The following is a 22,342-nucleotide window of genomic DNA, read 5'->3' as shown; positions in this document are numbered from 1 at the left end:
AGTGCCTCTTCAACAAGCTGCTTGCCACTACATCACAACCTTTAAAGGACATTCTTTGCTGTCACAACAGCCATTCACTGGATGCCTTCATTGGCTTAATATAAATGCACACCGACAACATCAGTGTAACATTTGTCATTGAACTTCATCTTCATAGCAAGGTCAGCTAACAAGAAATCTACTGTACTTTCCATACCATGAAGCTTAGACATCTCCATTTTACAGGGTTCCGCCTCTCCACTGCCTGCTAGGGTCACAAAAGCCTCCTTTGCATGGATGGCATTGTTATCAAGAGCAGAACAAACGCTCACACAGAAATAGCAGTGTAAGGATAACAGGACATGTGCAAGTACACAAAACAAACTGTGTTCCTTCTGCACTCAGGTAGATCTAAAGCAAAAATCTCATTTTAGTACAGTGGTGCCCCGCTAGACGATTACCTTGCAAAACGACAAATCTGCAAGACGATGAGTTTTTGCAATCACTATAGCGCTTTGCAAAACAGTGTTTCCTATGGGCGATTTTCACTATATGATATTTCGGACTGTGCTTCGCAAGACTTTTTTTGGGGGGACCAATTTTCGCAAGATGACGATTTTGACAGCTAGGTCCACGACTTGCAAAACGGGTGTTTTCAGGACTGTTTTCCCCAAGATAGCGATTTTAACAGCTGATCTGTGCTTCGCAAAATGGTTTTCCTATGGGTGATTTTCACAAAACAACGACGATTTGTCCCCATTGGAATGCATTAAACGGATTTCAATGCATTCCAATGGGGAACCGCATTTCACAAGACAATGTTTTCACGAAACAGCAATTTTCACGGAATGAATTAATATCATCTTGTGGGGCACCACTGTAGTCTCTTAGAGTTGTTTCAGATTTAAAACAGACTCCTTTCAGCGCCTTGAATGTTCATGGTTGTTACTAACCGTACAAAGACTAGAATGGTAGAAATACATCCACAACTGCATGCAAGAAAGGTGCTGAATTAGTCACATATAATTAAACTGTAATCCTCAATAATGACAGATTAAGCATTCAAGTCTAGAATTTAAAAAAAAAACCCACTAAAATCTCTTTCCTAGAAATTATTTCCTAGAGTATCTAAATCCTACCATTCAGAACATGATGTGTATCATCCTACTTTATTCATTTGAACAGAAGGGGATTTGCATTATTTTAGTTAATGCAAAAGGCTATCAAGGCCAAGTAAAACATTTTCCCCATGATAATATTGACCATTCTTGTTCAGTCTGATAGAAAAGAAATTCCTAGTAAACAACATTTCAATTTTTTAAGAAACTCTCATGGGTGACGTTTTGGATTATTGAGCTTATCCATCTTATCAGATAGCTGAGGTTGTATATAAATGTTCTGTCACTGAACAGGTACCTCTGTGGAAACCAGCAGCCTTCCCAAACTTCCATGGTTCACTTAAAGCCATAGCAAAGACATTGTAAAGTGGCCCCCTCCTATAAGACTTCTTGAGATCAGGAGGGGTGGGCAGTCACAAAGTTTAAAATAATGAACCCATATGTAACAGAAAGGGGCTGGGAATCAGTGGAGGATCCAAACTATTTCACAATGCTATGGTAAACCCAAAACCATCACCATAAGAAGTTATAGAGCAGTGGTGTCCAACCTTGGCCCTCCAGATGTTCTTGGACTTCAACTCCCAGAAATCCTGGCCAGCAGAGGTGGTGGTGAAGGCTTCTGGGAGCTGTAGTCTAAGAACATCTGGAGGGCCAAGGTTGGACACCACTGTTTATAGAGGGCCTGGAGAATGAAAACAGAAGCTTCTTTCATGATGAAATAAAATCTGGGAGAAACTAGAAGGCAAATTATGGTACAGGACTAGCTCTACCTCTTTTCCTGGAGCTTAATACAGTAGCATACCCCTTCATACCCACTAAAGCAGTGATCATCAACCTTGGGCCTCCAGATGTTCTTGGACTACAACTCCCAGAAGCCTTCACCACCACATCTGCTGGCCAGGATTTCTGGGACTTGAAGTCCAAGAACATCTGGAGGCCCAAGGTTGGGGACCACTGCACTAAAGGGCTTAAAGAGAGGGGGTTGTATTATAAGCAAAATGTGCTCAAAGCATCCTCTGGGCGGTTTACAATTTAATGATGTAGGCTATACATTGCCCCCTCAGCAAACTGGGTATTCAATTTGCCAACCTCAGAACGATGGAAGGTGGAGACAACTTCAAGCCAGCTACCTGAGCCTGTTGGGATCAAATTCAGGCTGGGAGCAGAGTTTTGACTGCAGTACTGCAGTTTTACCACCGCACCATGAGGTTCTTTAAACATCCTCCCATGGAACTCTTTTGAAGGTACTGGTAAAAGTATATCATACATATGGGTCTAGGAAACATGACAGATACAATATTTTTATTCTTGTCAACATGGGAAAAGATTTTAAAAATATTATTTGGAAACATCTGTTGACTTTTGTTTAACTTTGATATGTGGCATCTTTTATGCAGCATTTTATATGTTTTATTTTTGTTTGTTTTTATTTCTGATGTTTCAAACTTACATAGAAAGGGGAGCAGAAATCAGCACAGCAATTTCATCTTGGAATTTTTTCAGTTTGGTAGTGTATGAATAAATACCACTTTTCTTTAAAATAGTTTTCTCATCCCCTCTTCCTGAACTTTAATGTAATTAGTTAGATTTACAGTATATTCCATTTCCTATATTCCAGGTAATTCTGTGTAACATTCTATGTAATACTCTGTGTCCCTTATCTTATGTAATCTTTGTTGGAGTGGAGTTAATCCAGTTAATAATCCAGTTATTAGAAATACAATTTGTGCTGTTGTCGATAAATCTATAATTAATTCTATGTCTTCTGATACCACTAACACCTTTACGCAGCTGAATAGCACTTCAAATGGATCAGATGGCAAAGTATTCAACCTTTCTAAAGTCAAATATCCCCTATGCTTTAATTTATTTTTAAAAAATTCTCTTAAATTCTCATGCAACGTAAAGAAGCTGCATGTTTTCAAAGCCACGTCAAACTATCTGAAGATGTATAATCTTGACACTTTCTGAAAGCTGATTCCCCATTTAGCTTGAGTGCTATTAAGAGTCTGGTTCCATTTTCCTAATAACTTACATAAATTACTCAATGCACCTCCTTGTTCATTTCAAAACACATGTTCTGAAATTCCACACTATTTGCAAAGATACATATTTTCATTGTATATGATGAGCTAAACATTATATCTATGGGACTATTTGTCTGTTATGCATCTGATGATGAATCTAAGACTAGGTTCTCATTACTCCATTCTTATGAAGCCCTCCTAATGTTTTTTTGCCAGACACAGATATAACCTAATAATCCTTGATATATCATCTATTGCCATATAGGGCAACAAACCTGAATTAAACTTGATGTTGAATATTTCCCACTTTTTAAGAAGTTCATTAATATAAGGACTCTTTCTAATTAGTTGGAATCTTTACTACAATACCAAAGAATAATTCTTTGTTGACAGACCTTTTGCTATAAATTACTCAGGTAGCTTTCCTTAAAATATGCAATATGTATGCTTTCCATGTTTGGAAATGCCAAGACATCCTGACACAATTGATACAATGGAATCCCGTAATCTTACTGGTGTTTATGGAAGATCGGCATAACTTGTGATGGCTAATAGTGGCTAACTGACAAGGTGCTAGGGTGCATCTTAGACATGCAATTGATTGTGTGTCCAGACATTCAACTAAGAAGCGACCTAGTACCTGATCATTCAGTCACATCTACTTGTGACAAGTTATACTTTAAACAAACATTAATAGATTCTGACCACTGTTCTAACATTAAGTCATTATTTTCCTCCCTTGCCATTAAAAAAAGATCCAAGGTAATTTTCTGCCATATCCGAATTAATACTTCCTTTATATGTAATGGGATATAGGACAACAAGAGTAATGTTCAGTATATCATATTCCTTTCTATGATTGATATTCAGCTTTCCTGAGAAATGCTTAATTGTGCTGATTACGGTAAATCTTTATTCATTTAATGATACCACGGTTACATTTCACTAGACCCTCCAGACAAGTGATTGTTCATATTCCTAAATATTTTATATGGCTATTCCTGACCAAAAAAAAATTATGTACAGTATAGCTTTAGAACTTCATCTTTCTCATCGGCACTTAATATCAAATTCATCCATTCTGATTTTGTAACACTGGTCTTATGAACAGAAATTTGGCCAAATTGTAGCAGAAAATTTTTTTCTTTGGGTTCTTAGATCCAGAACTATATCATCTGAATAAAAATGTATCTTAAAGTGAGAGATTTTTGTTTAATTTTGTATTTTCAAATATATGCTGTCTGGTTCTATAAAATGCTCTAATGCAAAGGTGAATAATATTGTTGATGGCAGGCATCCCTGTCCAATAACCCTATTAAGGGTGAAATATTTGTATTCCACTGCCATTAATAAAAATTGAAACTGCAGGATTATAATGATCATTTTCCTTCATTTTATAACGTTTATTTACATTAGTACTTGACAAAGATACTCCCATTCTACTCTGTCAAATACCTTTTTTGACAGAAAATAATAGTAATTGGTACAACCACTTTGACTCCTTGATTTCGTATTTTAAATTTAGGAATTTCCAATATTAATTTAAAGGTTCAGTTTCTTGATTTGCTGTTGTTATCTGCCATCAAGTCAGAACTGACTTATAGTGACCCAAACAGTGCTTTCAAGACAAGTGAGATATTTAAGAAGTGGTTTTAGCAATTTCAAATCCATGTGAACTTCCATGGCCAAGTGGAGATTCAAACATGGGTCTCCCGAGTATTTGTCTCTCAGTCTATCCACTAAACCACACTCGGTGTTTCTTGACACACCCTGGCTAATCAACTTTAACACATTTGCTTGCATTGTTGTCCATCCTAGTTGCAAAAATCTTAGTCCTTTTGTTGAAATTGTGATTTAAAGCATGGCTGCTGTTTTATTTTGCTATTAAAGGTTCCAGCCCTGTCCAAAGGCTCCCACAGGCTTCCAAGGGCAAAAGGGAGCCCTGGGGAGCTTCAGAAACCTGAAACGGGGGTGGCTAGAATAGGAAGTCTTCAAGTAATTTAAATTAAATATTACTCTTGCAGAATGATGATGTCATCCTATCTGCATGGTATGAAATTGTGCAAGGGGATTTAAATCTCTACTTATTTGACTGTAATATGTAAACAGCTATATTTATAGCAATAAATAAACATAAAGGCGGGAAAACGGACTTTCTTTGCCCTCCACACGGAAAACACTACTTGCAGCCTAGAATAATGTAGTCCATTTCTACCATTTCATTCCTCTGCATGTGTGCATCAAGCCTAGTTGTAACAAAGCACCTCAGACTAACAAAAAAGAGTCATTTCAGGTTGAAATATCCATTTCAGGCTGAAATATCCTTTCCTACAAAAAAGTATGATTAATAAATCTTTTAACAGGAACTTTCAATAGGTTACTGCTGCTTATGCATAGATTGCTTGATTTTAAATGCATAAAACTTTTAGCAAATTGAATTACAAATGACAGTTTTTAAAATGTGCTAATATTGACCATCTAAACATTGCTATCCATATGATCCAACATTCTCCCTGCCACCTTCAATAGCCATGTTACTAATGTTTGCAACAAGAGGGTAAGAAGAGAATTTCATGCAAGCAAACTATCTGGTGGCTTGCTGCTGAATCAACCTTAAATAGAATCCTTCTGGAATATCCTTAAAATAAATTATTAAAGCCAAGATTTAAAGATCTATTGCAGGCATGTCAATAGGGTTAAGTAATCTCAAACACGCATTTGACTTATTCTGAGATCATAAAATTATTTGCCTGTAATGATACTGCATGTTTATTTTAATGTGCATGCCCACCTACAACCAAATTACACTGAAACATTTAACCCAGGGTTGGCAATTAATTTCTGTAGTGGGGCCATATGAAAAATCGGAACTGTGTTTGGGGGCCAAAACAACTTTACTTAAAAATAAAATGAAACAGTGATGTTATGATTGTTTTTATTTTAAACTTGTTAATCTTCGCAAATACTAAAGAGGTTTTTTGCAGTACACTATGTTAAAGATAAGCAATTGATCGACTTTAGACAAAAAGCTATAAATGGTTTTGATGTTCAAAACTGTCCACGGGCTGGACAGGAGTGGCTCGCAAGGCCGTGTGTGGCCCTGGGGCCGCACTTTGCCCAGGTCTGATTTAACCCAATTCCTTCAGCTTTAACTAATACATAGAGTTAATAGGCTTACAAAACAATGCCTAACAATACCAGTGCTTAATCTTGTGGGGTTTTTTACTACAAAGAGGAAGACATAGGGAAGATATAGATGCATCCAAATGGATCATTCCAATACCTGAATCCAACCTACAGAGTAAAATACACAGTACGGTTATTTACTAGGTCGATAACTCTTTTAAAGTTATTTCCCAGGAATTAATTCTCACTAAGCTCAGTGAGACATACTTCTTGGTAAATATGTACAAGATAGGTGTACAACAACCATTGGATCCCGTCCATGAAAGCCTTCAAGAATACATGTTCAAGAGACTTGACTGCATTTTCCACTGTCTCTTATAGGGTTTTCAAATCTGTTCAAACAGATATACTTCTGTTTCTATAGTTCTTCATATAACATTCAATATTCAAATAAAGACATTAACAAAATCAGGCCTTCAAGACTTACTTTGCAGTAGATGTGACCTATTAAATTGAAACCAAGCTTCATTGTGCTCAAAATGCTATGCATAAGTAAGGACAGAAAGACAAGTCTCACCTCGCACATCAGGAGAGAATCTTGCTGAATGGCGAGAAACAAAAAGTTTAAGCTCTTGGTCCAAGTTGCATTCTATTAGGTTTGTGTCCCATGATCGGATTCCTAAAAATCAAAACAAAAAACATAGATATATAATACTTGGATTAGAACAGAATGCAGGTTTCTGTAATTTCTTTAATAAATTCTGAACATTCCTACATATTTTAGAATTTCTATCTGTAGATTTTTTTTCTCATTCAAGTCACAGTGTACTTGTTTTTACCTTAAAATATTTCTATATATTATCATCCTCTTCAACAACAGTCTTTCAACATCCTGAGCATTCTTCAATTCTTTTAGGTGCAGTGATTATTAACTGAACTCCAGCAACAGTCTCCATATGTGCAGTACAGTATAAAAATGTTTTAATAGCTTTGTTACAGTGTAAAAGATATATTAGATACCAACTCTTAGAGTTTTTTTCTAAGCAATGTGCTATAAAGTATTTTTCTTTAAAAGCTAAGTGCGTAAAATTCCAATACATTTCCTTCTAGCAGCTTGTTAGAATTATTTGCAAAAGAGAAAGCAGAGAAAGTTTGCTATATTTCCACAATACTACATACAAAACGAAATATGAAACTACAATTTTAACAAATCACGAACAGGTCACTCTCATTTACCTACCACTCAATTTCTCTATTTTATTTATTTATTTAAAATATTTTTACCCCGCCTTTCTCCTTGAAAGTACCAAAGGCAGCTTATTTTGTTCACTGAATTCATATCCCACCCATCTCCACACAACAGCACTCAGGGTAGTTTATAGTAATACTTCATAAAAGGTTCAATGAAAACATAAAACAAGATCAAAGATTAAATCATAGATAAATTAAAGACAACGTAAGCCAAGAGACAACAAAAATTTAAAAATATTTTGGCTTGGCAACAAGCCCCTTCTTTAGTAACTGTTCAGCTGCCAAATTCGGGCCTAATTTGGCCTTCCCAGCTCTTGTATCTCCATTGGTTGTGACTCTAAAGCAAGGGTCATCAACCCCCGGTCCGCGGCCCACTGTCGGTCCGCAAGCTAGCCAGAACTGGGCCACGGACATGGATCTCTGCCCCCCCACTGGGGGGGCATGTCACCCCCATAGGTGGACTTGTAACCATTCCCCCAATGCCCCTTGTGGGGCAGCCCACATGGGAAGTGCCACCGGCCGGCCCTGGGGCTCAGTGCCGCCCCACCCAGGGCAAGCAGATGGGCAGGAGCGCGCGCCCAGGCAGACAGAGCGGGTGGCCAAGGGCACAGCTTGACAGGGCATCCCCGCTGCTGCGGGAGGGGGTGGCAGTGGCAGCAGCGGCATCCGCGGCCCTGACAGCTCCTCAGGCACAACACCGCCACCCCCTCCACCCCTACTGCTATTACAACTACTACTACTACTCCTGAGGTGGTGAAAGGCAGGGTCTGTGTTCTGGATTTAAAAGCTCCCTGGACCTGGCCTGGAAAGGTGGGCTCGGTGCCCCGGTTGCCTCTGGCAGCAGCCAACAAGCTGCGCCAGGCATGCCTGGCACAAGCCACCAGGTCTTAATTAGCCCTCCCTCCTCCTCCTCCTCCTCTTGAGGGCGATGGGCTGGGCTGAGGGGGGCAGGAGAGAAGGAGACCCAGCCACCCCTGGAAAAGGATCCCCCACCCCGTCCCCACTCCAGAACTGCGCAGGGATTTGTTTGGACATGGAGGAAGGTGCGCCTCAACAGCTGCAGGCTGGCAGGGAAGGGGGAGTGGAGGACACCTGCACGCTGGCACACATTGGAGGGTCAGTTCCTTCTCTCCCCCTTCAAAAAGCAGGGGAGAAAAGGTGGTCCCCGGGAGGCTGAGGAGGCTTGGTGTTGAGGCTGAGGAGGTAAGGTGCTGCTTTTAAAAAACTTTTGGGTGGCTTTTGTTTTGTTGGGGGGGGGCTAAGGGTCAGTGTTGTTTTGGTTTTTGGTGGGTTTTTTATTTACTATAGCCCCCCCTGCTTGGGAACAACAAGAATTAAAGTTAATAAAGTGTGGCCCTAATTAATCCAACACCTAATTAATCCAACACCCTGTGGGGACACAGGGCACAATACACGTAATGTGTTTGATTCATAACTATCCTCCAACAACCTACTGCATAACAAGTACCCCCATGCACAGACTTCCCCCCCACACCCCCATTCACAGATGCCAGCGGCAGCAGCTGCCCCCCCTAGGTCCTTGGAAGAATGGTCTTCAACAAAACCAGTCCCTGGCATTAAAAAAAGATACTCTGGTTTCTCTTCAGATCGCATAAAACTTTCGCCTTTTACCTGGCATTAAAAAGGTTGGGGACCACTGCTCTAAAAGACATGAGACAGAAAGAGGGGTCCTCCCTCAAAGAACTCAAAAGCTCAGGCAGACTGTCTGACAGGACACAACCCTGTAGATACTTTCAAAATTGCCCAGGATTTCACTAACCTAAATCATCAACAACTTTTTTTCTGTAGGTATCTTTTGGAAGAGTTGATATCTCAACACTGACCCATTTTCAGCCATATATGAAATAGTGGCTATAGCACTTAAGGTTAACGAGTCTCCGTGAAAAAAAATCACATCTAGCTGGTTTCTTTTCATGCACAAAATTCTAAGGCTAGAATCCTGTTCAAAACTGACAGAGTGTAAAGCCTGACAAGAGCGTATGATAGATACTCCCATTTCTGTAAAACAAGCAAAAATCCTCATGACAAATACTCGTAGTTGACTTGCGCTTGCACAAGGAGGTCTTCAATATTTGCACAATACAAATCATAAGGACATACTGTAATCACTGCATGATGTGCATGAATGTACAAGATGTCGGCCTGGTTTTTTTTTTTCAGTAGTGATAAGTTTGTTGGAATTTGTTTAGCAAATCAACATGCAAGTCAGTGGACGATTACCTGAGAAGAAGGAAGTGCTTGTTTACTAACGTGCTGGGTAGTTAAGTCTGACCTGTCTCCTTCTCCTTGACCTAATACATTTTCTTGGTGGACAAAAGTAACCCTTCCCTTGTCATTCAATTGGTTTACTGAGTTTGTTTCAGAGATCCCAGAAGGTTCTGACAGAGACATAATAAAGGAAGGATGGTCCACTGAGCCCCTTCCTTATGCCTACCATGTTTGTTCTCTCAACCATATGGTGTGAGAGAACCCAGTTTTCCCTTCGATATTTTAATATTTTTCTTCATTCTCCTTGCTAACGTCTGAAGAGTCTATTTATTGATGCTTATTACTGTTTCCTTCTGTGTGTTTTATTGTAATTTTCTGACAAGCATCAGCCTGCAATTTACAAGTTGTTCCATGAGTTCCTTTTACCGTACCTTAAAAGCAGTGTCTGGTTAAATACTGTGGTATGTGTGTATGTTTTTATTGGGGACTTGCTCATCAATCTTAACTCCAAGCATTGCTAGCCTTTTTGTTGTGCAGTTAAGGAAACTAAAGCTATTCCTCTGCTGGAACTACAAAGTCCATCATCAGCCCATCACTCAACAAAATTTCCCCCAAGGGCTTAGTTCTACAACATAGGCAATCATATTAGTCACTTTTCAGAGGCATATATGATATTGTTACAAATAATAGTGCATTTATTTATATTTCAACAACAGTTACATTTTTTTTCTTACAAAGGTGCTGAAAACAGCTTATAAAATCCAACTGTTAGGACTTAAAATAATAACAACCCATATTATTAAAACTACAAAGTAACTACCAACAATGTATTCTAGAAATTACCAACATTTACCAATACAACTGCCGAACTTCTGCTGCTTAGCATAGTAAATCACACTAGAGTAGGCCCACTGAATCAATTGGAATTTGGTGAATCTACTCCTCTGTAAGTTTCATTGATTCAAATAATGCCTACTCTAACTTACTATGCTAAAGTACGTTGCAGTTAGAGTAGGCCCATTTCAACCAGTGGAACTTACATAGGAGCTGACTCATTAAATCTCCATTGATTCAATGAACATACTTTAGCACAACTTTCTATACTAACTAACAGGATTTTGGCCAATAATTGCAAAAACAATGGAGGCCTGTAGAAACTTAGGCAATAATTAACACTTAACAATTGCATTTAAACTTCCTGAAAATGTAGAATCTTCTTCTTGAAGCATCAACAGAATACCACTAGTGATTAAGATAACATATTCTTAAGACATGGAGTTCACCAGAACCCAGAAAGGCTACTATTTTAGACTAAAATTCCCAGAATCTGAAAGACAACACGGCTATCATCCATGATGGTTATCGCTCATTTGGAAAAATTGGTACTCGATTCCAAAAATATTCCAAAGCTCTGAAAGTTTTAAACATGGGGCACTATCAAGGAAGAGGCCTTCTCACATGTTGCTACAAACCAAATTTCAAAAGGTGCATGCAAGAGGGGCTCTCTTAGCTGGTCTTAAGAGATGGATAATTTCACATAAATTATACTATGCAAAGAAACACATCAGTATGCCAAACTACCCTAATATTCTCTGCTTCCATTCCATTAGAAGTACTAAAAGACTGCAGGTCCATGTAGCCCATGCCTGTTCAGATTACTGCCTTCTCAGTTCCAACATCATGTATCATGATTGGTGCAGTAATCTCCCAGCTTTCACTCCTTTACTCTTTACAGCAGTGGTTCCCCATCTTGGGTAACCCAGGTATTCCTGGACTGCAATTCCCAGAAACACCTGCCAGCGTAGCTGATGGTGAAGGCTGCTGGGAACTGCAATCCATGAACAACTGGGTTACTCAAGTTTGGTAACCACTGTCCTACCGCACTAATTCTCTGGGCCAATGGTGTGGGTCTTCCACAAAAACTGTTAATGCCTTAAACATAGTATGGTCTGATTTCGCATCTGTATTTGATTTACATTCATAAAATTTCTTAATATCCCCAAAATATTCAAACTGAAATTTCTGATTAGGAAAAGAACACACTTAAAGCTGCTCAAACAAAGTCAAGGCCTTTTACAGGAACTATTTTTACTAGAATGCCCATCTTTATTTTTTTTACAACACATGCTTCTCTTAGCTTATTTATTTCATTTAAAGGGAACGGAACTGAAAACAACAAACAGTATAGAGTAATGCTTTGGTTCTCCACTTGCCGGCTTCCAACAGTAATTTTTATCTCAGGATCTTAGAACTGCAGAGCTAGAAGGGACCCTATGGATCATCAAGTCCAGCCCTTGTAAAGGAAGCCTCTTTCACTGAAGTCATGGAGGCACCTCCAGTTTCCTGGTCTCTGTGCATCACTATCTCCACTAATGAATTCAGTTTCAGAATGAGCCAAATCCCACCTGAAGTTTACCTCCAGCAGATTTTTTAAAAAATTTTGTTTTAAAAATTGTACCTTTAGATATTGAAAAGTTTATACAGAAAAATAAAGCACAAGATTTCTCTCTCTCTCTCTCTCTCTCTCTCTCTCTCTCTCTCTCTCTCTCTCACACACACACACACACACACACACACACACACACACACACACACACACACACACACACACACACACACACACCGCACCAGGTTTCTGAGCCTCCAGACAATCCAATATAGGGCAAGGGCACACCTGGGATTGCAAAGACTGGTCAAAAATGAATGCTGTCAGTTTACCCTAAACCTGATCAAGAGGCATCAATTCCATAAATACCGCCTTCTTCTTTGCTCTTTGCAGACCAAACCACCACCACTTTCTCAATTACCTTTGTACTATCGGCAAATCTCTTGCTTCACCGCACCTATGTACTATTATGTTTAGCTTCTGGGATTTTTTAAAAAAAATGCTGTATCTGACTAGAGATGGGCACAAAGCATCAGTTTGGTGGTTCATGCTGGTCCGTACCCCAGACAAACAGGTGTTTGGTGCTTCCCAGCCCTGCCGCCTCCTGTGGATACCTACTCAGAAGTAGCACCTGGAGGAGGTGCAGCAGGGAAGCCAGGGCATTGTCTCTGACTGGGTACTTGCCAGAGGAGGCAGGGCTGGGAACTGCCGAACACCTGTTCGTCGAAAGGACAAACAAGCATGAACAGCCCAACCGGCAGTTTGTGCCCATCTCTAAACATGACCATAATCAGGCCTTCTCTCCCTAGGCAATATGCGTATGGTCTTTGCGACAGTTTGCTGCAGGCTAGATCTCAGATGTGTCATTATCTAACAAGAGAATCCTATCAAGGGAGACTAGGCTTTGTTTAGAAACTGAACCCATACTTAATCGTTTTCCCAGAGAAGAAACTGCTCTGTAGTCTTCTGGATTTAGATTTGCATCTGAAGATATTTGGGTTCCAACTCATAATCCATAGCCTTTGACTAGAAGCCAGAAAAGTTGCTTCTTGGACTACAAATCTCAGAAGTCCCAACCAATATGGCTGAAGGGACTATTCGCTACAACCTAAGAATACAGCTTTTTCCAAACAGTAGCTTCAGCGCAGACTGAGTTAAATATGTGCATGTATCCAAGGAAATAATTATATGATTTATTATATTTGTTATATCTTTCAACTTCTGGAAATGATTGGTCTATTCCCATGAAAAGCAATGTTAGTTTGTTTATAGCACTAGAGGTTTTCAAGCCAAGGTATTCTATTTTAAAAAGAAGTTTACTGTTTGTGAAGGAAGGGCTCCTTTGTGACATAAAATTATACAAGACAAAAGTAGTAAATGTTAAATGGGCATAATCTTCATGGACAATTTAAGGGTTGTGGTTTTTGAAATGAAAGGAAAAAGCCTGCAAGCAGTTGTAGTATTTGACATGATAAATGCAGATGTTTTGAAAACAAGTCCAAACTAGTTGCCTTGTCATATTTCAAAAGGTCACCTGCCTTTTTTCAGATGGCAGACATTTAAACTAAACTGAGGTACATAAGAAGGTAAAATAAACTCTTAAGGGTACAGTCCTGTTTATTCTCAGAATTAAGTCCTGGTTAGCTCAGTGGGGCTTACTTTAAAGTAAGCACACTAATCCTAGCCAGAGTGTCTTTTCAATTCCTACCAGCCTCACTTCCCTGCATTTACATTTTATTAGATTTTGCTCCCCAAGGAACCATGTTGACTTGTGGCTAAGATCCTACTTCAAAGAATCTAGGAAACAGTAAAGGCTTTTTAAAATTTCCTGAAGGACTATTTCAAATTCAAGTGATTCCTGGTTTGAATGCAATCTGGTTGCAACCTAATGAAACAGGCATGGGGGGAGGAGGAGGAATCCACCAGTTTCCATCTTAATGATGTGATTTGAATACAAGTGGTTAGTTATTTTGACTAAATGACTAGAGAAGAAGTAGCTATTTTTGCACCACTTCTCACATCATTCATAGTGGCTGTAGGACATGAAATGTGTAGAAAGAAGACTATTCTAAACAGTTTTCAATATGATGCCATACTACAATGTTTTGATCTAATCATGTTTGTTGACCAGATATGCCAGACAGGAAATAAAAATTCATAATCCTCTATATTCCAAATTTCTCTGTTAAGAGTTAAATGGAGTTAATATTTAAGACATTGGTTATGGCAAAGTTAAAGCTTCAGAGACAAATGTCAGATCATAAAGAAAAACTAACTTAATTTATTAAAAGATGGAGCCTGCTGATTTATTTCAAAAGGTACAACAAAAACATGGCAGCCACTTGTAATTTATAATGTTTTGTTATCGGGGGGGTTTTAAACCAAGATGTCAGTGATGTATGTTAAGAATTTTCTGAAAGTAAAGTTCCTCTAAAATTCATTTAGGACTAAAACAATGGACTAAATAAAGTAATGGACTAAACAATGATGTGGGAAGAAAATTTTACCATAGCAATGCTGTTATGTTTCACTACAAAAATGCTTTCACTTCCAAAATCCATTGTTTCGTTAAATTAACTGATTATAGTTAAAGGGTGCAGTGCCAATAAAATGGAAACTGCCCATTTTATTAATTTTAAGGGAACTTCCTAGGAAGAACATGCACAGAAGAGGTTAACATGTTGGCCTAGAATTTGGGAAATCCAGGCTCAGTTCTCAATAAGTCATGAAACTCACTAGATGATCTTGAACCAGACACTCTCTCTCTCAGTATGAACTATCCTATAGGTTTGTTATGAGGATGACGTGTGGAGGAGGAACCATGTACAGCACCTTGACCACACTGCAAGAAAGGTGGAGTGTACATGTAATGAACAAATTACTTAACTAATATTTAAAAAAAATACAAGTGTTTCCCCTCAAAAGAGTATGCTACTGAGCTGACTGCCTTGAAATAGTGATAAGTATTCCAGACAAACCTTTTCTAAACAAATATTTGAATTTCTTTAATACAAATAATAAATCACATTTAGCATGCTTTACTGGAGTTTTCCCTAACTGTATATATTTCACATTGACTACTTTGAACTGTTGGAAAAACACTCTGGCCAAAATCCTGTTGGGAAATTTTGCTTGAGCAACAGGATTGACATCCCCGGTAGCAGAAGACTGCTATTGATGATAAGTCTCCTTTTGCGTTTGCAGGGTATATATGACTTCACTGCATTGTGTGCAAACTCTGCACACCCCAGAGCTGCAAAAGGAAGTCTTTAATATATATCAGCTTTGTTGTTGCTGCTGCTGCTGATGTCATTCCTGCTGTGCAGGCAGAGCTGCGCAACAAGATTTCAGCCCCTGAAACATTTATGCAGCACAAAATGGGGAAACTGCCTTTTTAAAAGGTTACTTGTTCAATAGATGAATTTTAGCATGTTAATTGGTCAGACATTTCAGTCTACTTAGGATCCTGAACCTCCTACGTATATGTTTTAAATTCTAGGATTTTCGAGAATATGTGAAGACACATATTCTTGAAAATCCTATGAGTGGCTACTCAGAAGCAAGCCCTACAGAGATCAATAAGACTTACTTCCAAGTAAGTGTGTACAGGACTGCCACCTGAATGAATCAGGAAAATTCATTATCTCTGTTCTGCATGCTTAGAGTTTTAAACATCATCATCATTACTAGGACAGCAGCTCCCAAAATTCTGCAGGCCGCATGGCAGGTTGGGACATTCTGGAAGTTGCAGTCCCAAAATGTAACATTTCTAAGTTCTGTACATGATATCCTCCAAGCTACAGTAATAGCCAAAATATCAGCAGTAAAAATAAGAAAGAAAGAAAAGACTGATTCATCCTCCAGTCTTTATCACCAGCCTCATGACATCACTAATGATTCTCAGTCAAATGCTTAAACTGTCTCCTTGAAGGTTCATGTCTCTGAACAGACACAAGGCAGTGTCAAGATCCTCTCTGTGATTAGGAAAATAAATAGAAAGTTGTCTTATATCACAGCATATTACTCTGTCAATTGGACACAGTACTGTCTACTCTGACCTGCAGCCATCTTTCTCATATCTTTTTTCAAATGGACCTGCCAGAGGCTGAATGCAGGATTTTCCCTAAGCAGACTAGAGCTAGACACTCTACCGCTGTGCTATGGTCCCTCCTCCAAAAATAAAAACCTACTTTAAAGGCCTTCCACTTTCATTAGCTGGTTGAGGAATAAGACTCAAGTCTTCTTGGGACAGAAGACTCGTCCATCACTATCTTCTTGAATCCAGAAAATATTATTGTGTGCCAAAAAACAAAACAAAACAAAAACAAGACTAGGCTTGTTAATTAATCAGTGGTAATTAGCTTTATACATATGCGTTGTTATGTATTTCATGCTGCAACAGAGCTAAAGGACTCTTCTGATGGAAGTCATCTGTCATGCAGAAGGCCCTAGGTTCACCATTCTTCTGTTATAATCAATAGGTGGCAGACATGCATGTGTAAATAATCCTCCTGCACAATTGCTCAAAGCTTCTTCAGGCATTTTTTTTCTACGCAGAAAGCTCACATGAAGAGGGGAGCGTTCTAGCTTCCCCACCTTCATCATCCATGCCTTCATCTTCCTACATGGGAGCTGTCCACATGAGTCAAGACCTTGAAAAATGACATTCATTGCCCTCCATGTGCACGAGGGTGATGAAAATGGTGGATGGGTAGGAATATTCTGCTCTTTGCAAGTGCTTTCCACCTGGTTTAAAATGTCAGAAGGATGTTGCACAGGTTAGAATAAGGCTGCAATCCTACACAGTTATGTGTATATCCTATCAAAGTCAACATGGTGAAATCCTTCACATGGTTACATATAGGTATATAGGTCAAGAGCCCTTATCCTGGAATGGATTAGGCAATGTGGTACCCTCAAGGTACTTAGACTACAACTCATATCAGTCTTAACCAGCATGGTAAGTCTATGGGTAACCAAGTTGCCGACTACTGCCCTACAACCTATATATAGCCCAAGATTCAAAACGGACTAAAAATAATGAATTCCTTCTTAACAGTTCTTTGCCTATCCTGTATACAAAAGTAATAAAGAGATCCTGTTCTGATGTAGTAAAACTCATTTACAAGATACAAATCTGGGATCTCTTGGAATCTCACCTCCATACACTAGCACCTTCTCATTAAAATTCACAGACTATATTAGAGTTTGATAAATTAAACACAGCAGTGGCAGTGTTCATATTTCATGTCTGCCAACGACCATAAATATTTCAGAGTATGTTATATAGAACATGGTATACAGATAACCTATTCAGGTTCAATCATGTAGATGCAGTGCAGCTGAGATACAAAAATGTACATATATACATGAAGAATCACTTTTGCACTGATCCTGAATGATAAGAGCAAACCACTAGAAGATGGACTATAAAGTGACAAGACACCTGACAGCCTCATTCAGCAACTTTAAAAGATGCCTTCTTACAATTAATTAAAAAAAAAAAAAAAAAAAGCCTTCAGTCTTATTTCTTTCTTGGCCCTATACGAAAGCAGTGCTCTTGAGGCAAGCTGGTACTTATCAGTGACTATCCAAGTCTGAACCATGGTTATAAAATAAAACACATTAAAGTAACAATGCCTGTCAGTCAGTTTCCACAATACTGCCCCATGATTCAGCACTTCTGATAAAAAAACAAAAAACAAAACCCAGAAGAGCAGCTTCATTAACAGAGGTGGGTATGTAAAATGTATATATTAATATGATTTTATTACAATGAATTATCAACCAAAGTCCAATTGAGATCAGATTTTCAGATTTTCTTCTATAAGAACAGACTCAGTTCTCACAATGGGCTCTCCATTAGCAACCTGGACACACCCATAAGTCTTGTGTTTCATCCAGATCTAGGCATTTTAAGTACTGAAAAAGGATGAATAGTCATTTTTTTTTTTAAAAAAAAAGTTTAAATTCTTAAAGCATTCCTGATAAGGCTGCAACCACAAGACACTCTAGATAACCATTAGAAGAAAGAACAAATGTTCATCTTCCAGATCTTTCAGAGTAACTCTACAGTATGTCAGCAATATGTCTTCTCAGATTTCTCTCTATGGATGCACAATAATCCAGCATCTTCATGGGTGTTGCCCAAGAAATAAAACTGAGAGTACAGATGTGATACCCAAAATCTTGAAGGCCTTGTGGTGAATTGATAATTCAAGTAACAAGCTACAGCTTTGAGTTCATTAAGTATATTTCCAAAGAGAAGAAATGCTCATGGGTGTATCACAGAAAGAAGTTGACGCACTTGTTCAACTGAGTTTTAGCATCAAACCAATGATGTTTGTAGTCCTGAATTTCTAAACGTAATACCTACCCCTCTCAGTTTCTAATCCAATGGATTAGGAAGATGCTACAACCATACTGTGGCCCCAAGAAAATTGTATTAATCTTAAACCTGATTTTTTTTTTCTGTTTGGAGAAGGCAGACATCAGATGCCTTGAGGGCACAATGTACATCCATTTACGATGCTGAATTATTAATAACCTTAAGGCATATGTCCTCAGCTAGTTCAGGCTTAATCTAAAAGTTGAGGTAAAACTGGAAAGAAGATAACAGAGGAATGAAAAACCAAATATCACTAAGTCTGAGTCACTATACAATGGGGCGGCAGAACAGTTAAATTGTTATTTTAAAAAACCACCACTCAACATTTACCAATACTGGTGGCCCATTTTTCACTAAAGTGCACATTTAAGATGAAATGCGCAAAGTAATTATAAATTAGAACCACTTGTAGGGAGTGTACAACAACACAAAGAACTAACTGAACTCCTCCATCTGCTGAACCACACCTAGATAGCAAGGGTGTAATAACGAAGGCAGTGCTTAAGGCTTCTCTGACAATGGCAGATTCTGGAAACCCTTATACAGTACCCTGCCTTCCCAAACAAAGCCACAATAAAGCCAAAACCCATAATGAACAAACAGTTTTCAAAAAATATCAACTTTAACAAATATGTGTACGCATGTACACGCACACGCACACGCACACATACACAAACACACACAATTTGGACACTCAAAATCCTACAGTTATACAGTATTCTACAATTGTCCTCCTTGGACTAAAAAGATGGATACAACATTACATTTACAAAAATCACCAAAAATAAATCTGCTTCTTTCCCTACTAGTGCTCCAGTTCAATATGACTTTTCTGGAAAGGAAAAAGTAAACTGAATGATAATCCTGTACGAATATCAGTCATCTATGACTGGGTTGTGGCAACATTTAAAAGTGCTTAATGTTTTATCATAAGCGTTTCTTTTCTCCATTATTGCTGCTTCCTATGAAAAAAAATCTCTGAATTCTGCTTTTTGTTAAAATGCTCCTGAAACAAGCCCCAGATCACTTAATTTTTCAAAGTCAGAAACAAAGGAAACTGCTGCATCTTTTTATCAGAAGCATCACATAAAAGCGACACACCGAGTTCTCCCGGTTCTTTGTAACTTCAATTTCCAAGGGAGTGTGGAGACCGAGAACCTGCAAATGGGTGTTTAATGTAATTTTCTTTTCTTTTCTCCTTGACTGTGTGAACGCCCTTTGTCCGCTATGGGCTGCCATAGGGACCGCACTGCGGACTGCACCACGCCCACAAGCCGGTATCTCTGGGCAGACTCCCCAGCAGCAGCAGCAGCAGCAGCAACACCAAGAGGTGGAAAAAGAGAAAGCTGAGGAGAGAGGCTGTTGCAAGACCCAAACGACCTCTGATTCCAGCTAGAGTTGGGGGGGGGGACACTGTGTGTTAATGTGTGAGTGTGCACTTGTGTGCATAAATGACAATAGGTGAAGGACAGCTGTGACTCACAGGAAGAAAAAAAATGGAGCAAAAAAAAGCCCACCTGCAGAAGAGGCCGATGGGTCACGTCTCTTCCTCCTTGTGCCTCCTGATGCAGCAAAGCACCCAAACCAAGCGAAGATCTTTGTGTGGGGAGGCCAAAGAGCCTACTCCACCCCACCCCACCCCCAGTTATTCCGGCTGCTGCAGAAGGGACTCAATGGACCTCCAAGGTGCTGCCTCTCATGTACTTATACTCCCTTAGACAAACACTCCCCACCCCACCACAAAACGACCAAGGAGATTCATTCCTTGGGTTCCTGACATTTCTCTCTCTCTCCGGGATAAATGGTGAGTGGCTGCATGGATGGGGTGAACTTAGGAGCGCATCTCTGAAGAAGCTTCCCCACCCAAGTTATGGTAGAGATTCGCATGTGTGTGTGTGTGTGTGCGCGGGGACATCTGTGCGGACAAATCAACTTTGCTGTGTGTCTGAGGATGGCTGTGGCTCTTGTTTTCCTTTCGAGTTGGCCGAGGTTAAAAACAAAGCCATCAATTACAAGGGTGCCATTTTTTCTGTCCCCTGGGGAAGAGCAACTACTGCAGCCTGTAAGGGGGGGGGGGGGTTAACCACCCTCCAGTGAATCCCGCTGCAGCTTCTCCTTTTATTCCAGGCACAATGCAACCCTCTCAAGAAGAAGGAGAAGGAGAAGGAGAAGGAGAAGGAGAAGGAGAAGAAGAAGGAGGAGGAGGAGGAGGAGGAGGAAGAAGAAGAAGAAGAGGGATGCAGGAGTGGGATGCAGGCTGGGCTGAGTCGATCCTCCCGCTGCCAACTCTAGCGCTGCAACTGTAGACCAGAGGATATGGGGGGGGGGGGCGCACGCACACACGAATCTCTACAATGCAGGAGGCTGCGGGGAAGGGAGTGGTTGGTTGCCTCCGATTTCCCTTTTTCGGACCTTCGTCTGGGGCTGGGCGATGAAGCCCGCCGGGCCGTTATTCCGGCATGCGTTGCGCCCTCCAGAGACAATGAGAAGCACGGAGCGGGCGGCGGCGGCGGCGGGGGGGGGTTGTGCCAAGGAGGCGCGGAGTCGCGGAGTCTCCGACTGCGGAGGGCTGCCCGCTCCCCGCCACCCCCGCCCCCGCCCCACCGGCAGGATGACTCTGAGGAAAGAGACGGACTTTGTCGTGCAACCTGTAGGTCGCCTCCCGAGCCTCTCCTCCCCGGCGCCTGTATCTGCGGATGAGGGGAAGGCAGGCTCTCCTCTCAGGGGAGCGGGAGACGAGGCCGGGGTGGCCGAGCGAGGCAGAGGCAGGGGAAGGGGAAGGGGGTGCAGCCGCCTTACCTCGCTCTATGCTGGCGATGGCCCTCCTCAGGTGCTCCTCGGTGACCAGCTCGCCGATCACGACCAGCAGATAGAACTTGCTGTCGAGAAAGCGGTGCGACAGACTGGGCGAGGGCGGGACCGCGTTGGGGAGGCTGCAAGAGGGCTCCGACTCGGGCTCCTGCACCACCGTCGCCATCCTGGCCAGGCGAGCGCCGCGCCTCCGCCTCGACGCGTCCCCTTCGGCTCCCCTCCTTCCCTCCGGCGGCGAAAGAGGGGAGGCGACGGGAGGAAGGGGGGGGAAGAGAAAAAAAGGGGGGGAATATTAATTCCAAGGGCGCCTCCCTCGGCAGGGGAAACCAGCGCGCTCCGAGAGGCACCACCGCGCTCCAGGCAGCTGGGCGAGTGAGGGAGGGCGGGGAGGCGGCGGCGCTTTTATACCGAGACAGTGCGGGGCTGGGACCTGGCGAGGAGGAGGAGGAGGAGGAGACGGCGGCGGTGGCAGTGGAGAAGGGAGGGAGGGAGGGAGGGAGGACAGGAGAGGGAGGGAGGGAGGGAGGGGGAGAGAGAGGGGCCCCCCGGTAGAGCCACGCGCTCTTTCCTCGGCTGCTGCCTCGCCAGCATCCACCACAGGCTGCTGCGGCTGATGTCATCTGCAGCGAATCATTCCCGCCGCTGCTGCTGAGGCTGAGGCCGCCGCCACCGCCTCCGGAAGCAGAAAGGACGCGGTGGGCCAACGGTGCTCAGAAAGGAGCCCCGAGGGGGGGGGGGGTAGGGACGGACTTCGGCGGGGCTCCGCTCCCGGGGCTCGGCCAGGACCAGCTTCGTGCTTTAAGGACCACGCGTAGCTCCCCCGGCCTTAAGCAGGCTTAACTAGACGGGCGTCCTGGGGGGGGGGTCGACTCCGCGCGGGAAGGGTGGCCACGATGACAGGCCAACCGGGCTGCCGACTCACTCGTAGGACTGCCGCGTGGGCGTTCGACCCGGAGGACCGTGAGAAAGAAAAACCCGAACACGCAGGATGAGCTCTTTTTCTCTTCTCTGACCTGAAACGACAGTG

General features: G+C 41.3%; 1 protein-coding gene across 2 annotated transcripts in view; it reads right to left on the bottom strand.

Moving 5' to 3' along the window:
• The window catches only part of MAP1B (microtubule associated protein 1B), an 84,326-nt gene extending 62,634 nt beyond the window's left edge, over positions 1 to 21,692 (bottom strand). The window contains exons 1-2 of one of the 2 annotated variants that reach the window (XM_020790227.3): positions 21,304 to 21,692; positions 6,828 to 6,929 (exon numbers count right to left, since the gene is read on the bottom strand). In XM_020790227.3, the coding sequence (XP_020645886.3) occupies positions 6,828 to 6,929; positions 21,304 to 21,481 (280 nt within the window). In that variant the 5' untranslated portion in view covers positions 21,482 to 21,692. Of the gene's footprint in view, positions 1 to 6,827; positions 6,930 to 19,605; positions 19,729 to 21,303 lie in introns of those variants that run through there. The other variant, XM_078386411.1, reaches the window with a different exon arrangement.
• Between the last annotated feature and the right edge of the window lie 650 nt (positions 21,693 to 22,342).

The sequence above is a fragment of the Pogona vitticeps genome, chromosome 2 (assembly GCF_051106095.1).
Source record: "Pogona vitticeps strain Pit_001003342236 chromosome 2, PviZW2.1, whole genome shotgun sequence".
NCBI classification, from domain to species: domain Eukaryota; kingdom Metazoa; phylum Chordata; class Lepidosauria; order Squamata; family Agamidae; genus Pogona; species Pogona vitticeps.
This window is presented reverse-complemented; position numbering and strand designations above follow the sequence as displayed.